The 2068-nt window shown below is 23.6% G+C and overlaps 2 protein-coding genes across 2 annotated transcripts; one reads left to right on the top strand and one right to left on the bottom strand.

Moving 5' to 3' along the window:
* Positions 1-217: 217 nt before the first annotated feature.
* Positions 218-1082, bottom strand: BABINDRAFT_183126 (uncharacterized protein; the record flags this gene model as incomplete). Its single annotated transcript, XM_019131181.1, has 2 exons — positions 218-226; positions 249-1082. 2 exons carry the CDS (start codon positions 1080-1082, stop codon positions 218-220), a joined length of 843 nt encoding a protein of 280 aa, XP_018982213.1.
* A 176-nt stretch (positions 1083-1258) lies between these two features.
* On the top strand, positions 1259-1540 carry BABINDRAFT_42668 (uncharacterized protein; the record flags this gene model as incomplete). The annotated part of the gene is made up of 1 exon (XM_019132090.1): positions 1259-1540. The coding sequence occupies one exon, from the start codon at positions 1259-1261 to the stop codon at positions 1538-1540; it is 282 nt and encodes a 93-aa protein (XP_018982214.1).
* Positions 1541-2068: the final 528 nt, after the last annotated feature.

Raw genomic sequence — 2068 nt, forward strand, 5'->3', positions numbered from 1 at the left:
CACACTGATACTTTTTCTACTTTAGAAGTTATACTTAATGGGTCAAAAGAAGTATATTTTTTATTTTTACGTTGTTTTCTAAGATTGAATATAACACCAACATGTTCCTTATATCTTAATAAATATTTAATATTAGGATTTAATACTGAAATTGATTTTATTGGGCTTTCAGAATGTATTTTTAGATCTAAATAATTTTTAACATCTAAAATACTATCTATATGATCTGAAAGAGTTAATACGCATACTTTGTTATCAAAATAATTATATATTTCTTGTAAAGAATTACATTCTAAACCTGATTCTAAAAAATCAGAACATTGAGTTATACAATTAATATCTAAATCATTAGCTGTAAAAACATCAAATGATTCTCTAAATATTATGGTAGGAATATCATCACCCCAAAACAATACCGACTTAGGTTTTGGATAATATAAAGATGTAAAATAGAATACAGTATTACTACTTTTATCAGTTGAATATATTGGTTCATATCCCCCTTGTAAATTTTTAACTCTTTCAATTTGGTTATAAAATTCCGTATATAATTTATCAATATCATTATCTATAGTAGATAATCTAACTGAAATAGATCTTGTTGATAATGATGATATACCGTTAGTAAACACTCTAAAATACATATATGAATTAGCATCACGCTCAACATCAGTAAAACTTTCAGCATCAGTAATAGTTTCAATCATACGTTCTTTCATACTTATAATTGTAGATTTAGGGAATGATATAATTCTGTTATCCACCAAAAGTTCTGGTTGATTTAATAATAATGAATCCTCATGAAATCCTAACGAAACAGATTTAAATCTATGATAAGATTTAAGATAACCTACTCGTTCAGGTTTTTCATCTTCCAACATTCTTTCAGCTTGTTCTTCAGCTCTCCGCATTCGTTCATAATGACGTGAAAGATTATTACTCCTCCATTCTGTATTTAATTCTTGACGTTTAAATTCTATTAAACCATTTTTAGCTAACTGTGGAAAACTATTCCAAACATCTTTAGTATATTCTTTTTCTAATAACTCTACTGCTTTAGACTTATTTAATTCGTACTCCATATTTAAATAATTGAAATATGTACTGTTCAGATACCCTATAAATAATTAATTATCTTCGCCTTTTTATTCGATTATTTTATGCTAAGTATTTTAAAAATAAAAAACACTTATATTTGAAACTTGAAAAATAATAAAAAATGATTATCATTTTCAAAAACAAAATCACAGAATTAGATATGTATGTTGATGATACTATTTTTGATATAATAGAGTATGAAAATGAAATTGATATTAGAAAATATATTTTAAAAAATCCTATAGGTTTTTACATGATATGGACTAAAAAAAGAATTATGAGAATGCAATTGTCTGAACTTAATTTTGATAAGCATACTATAATGGAAAACAAAGACAGTGACTATTACTTGTTATCATTAACAACTAAAGCTGGTGATATATTAGAAAGAATAATGCATCATATGAATATTAATCATAATCACAACAAATGTCTGATATAATAAGAATATATACATACGGTGATGTTTTGGAAAAATATCATGATAAAATTGAAATAATATATATTAATCACGAAAATGAAATGATAATTAATTTAACTGATAATATAGAAGATAACAACCATTATTATATAATATTAAAAAACAATAAAATATATCTCAATAAATACAGAACAAAATACGAATTAGAAATAAATGAAGATGAAATAGATTACATAAACGAAGGATATATTTTAGATTCAACTCTAAAACCTTTAATTTTGAAAGTAAATGATAATTTAGAATACAATGCTGAAATTTATAAAGAAGATGATAACGCTATGTATGGACAAATATTAGACATGCCATACATATATTGTGCTGTGAGTGGTCCAAAGAAATTTTTTAAAGATTACGTTTATTTCATAGAAAATGAAAAATATAGAATATATATTAAAGAAAAAAATATGCGTAAAAAATTTAAAAGAGGAATATTATTTGATACTCCTGAAAAAATATATTCTAGAAAGAAATTATTAGATTTAATATGAA

The sequence above is a fragment of the Babjeviella inositovora genome (genome assembly GCF_001661335.1).
Source record: "Babjeviella inositovora NRRL Y-12698 unplaced genomic scaffold BABINscaffold_38, whole genome shotgun sequence".
Lineage (NCBI taxonomy): Eukaryota > Fungi > Ascomycota > Pichiomycetes > Serinales > Babjeviella > Babjeviella inositovora.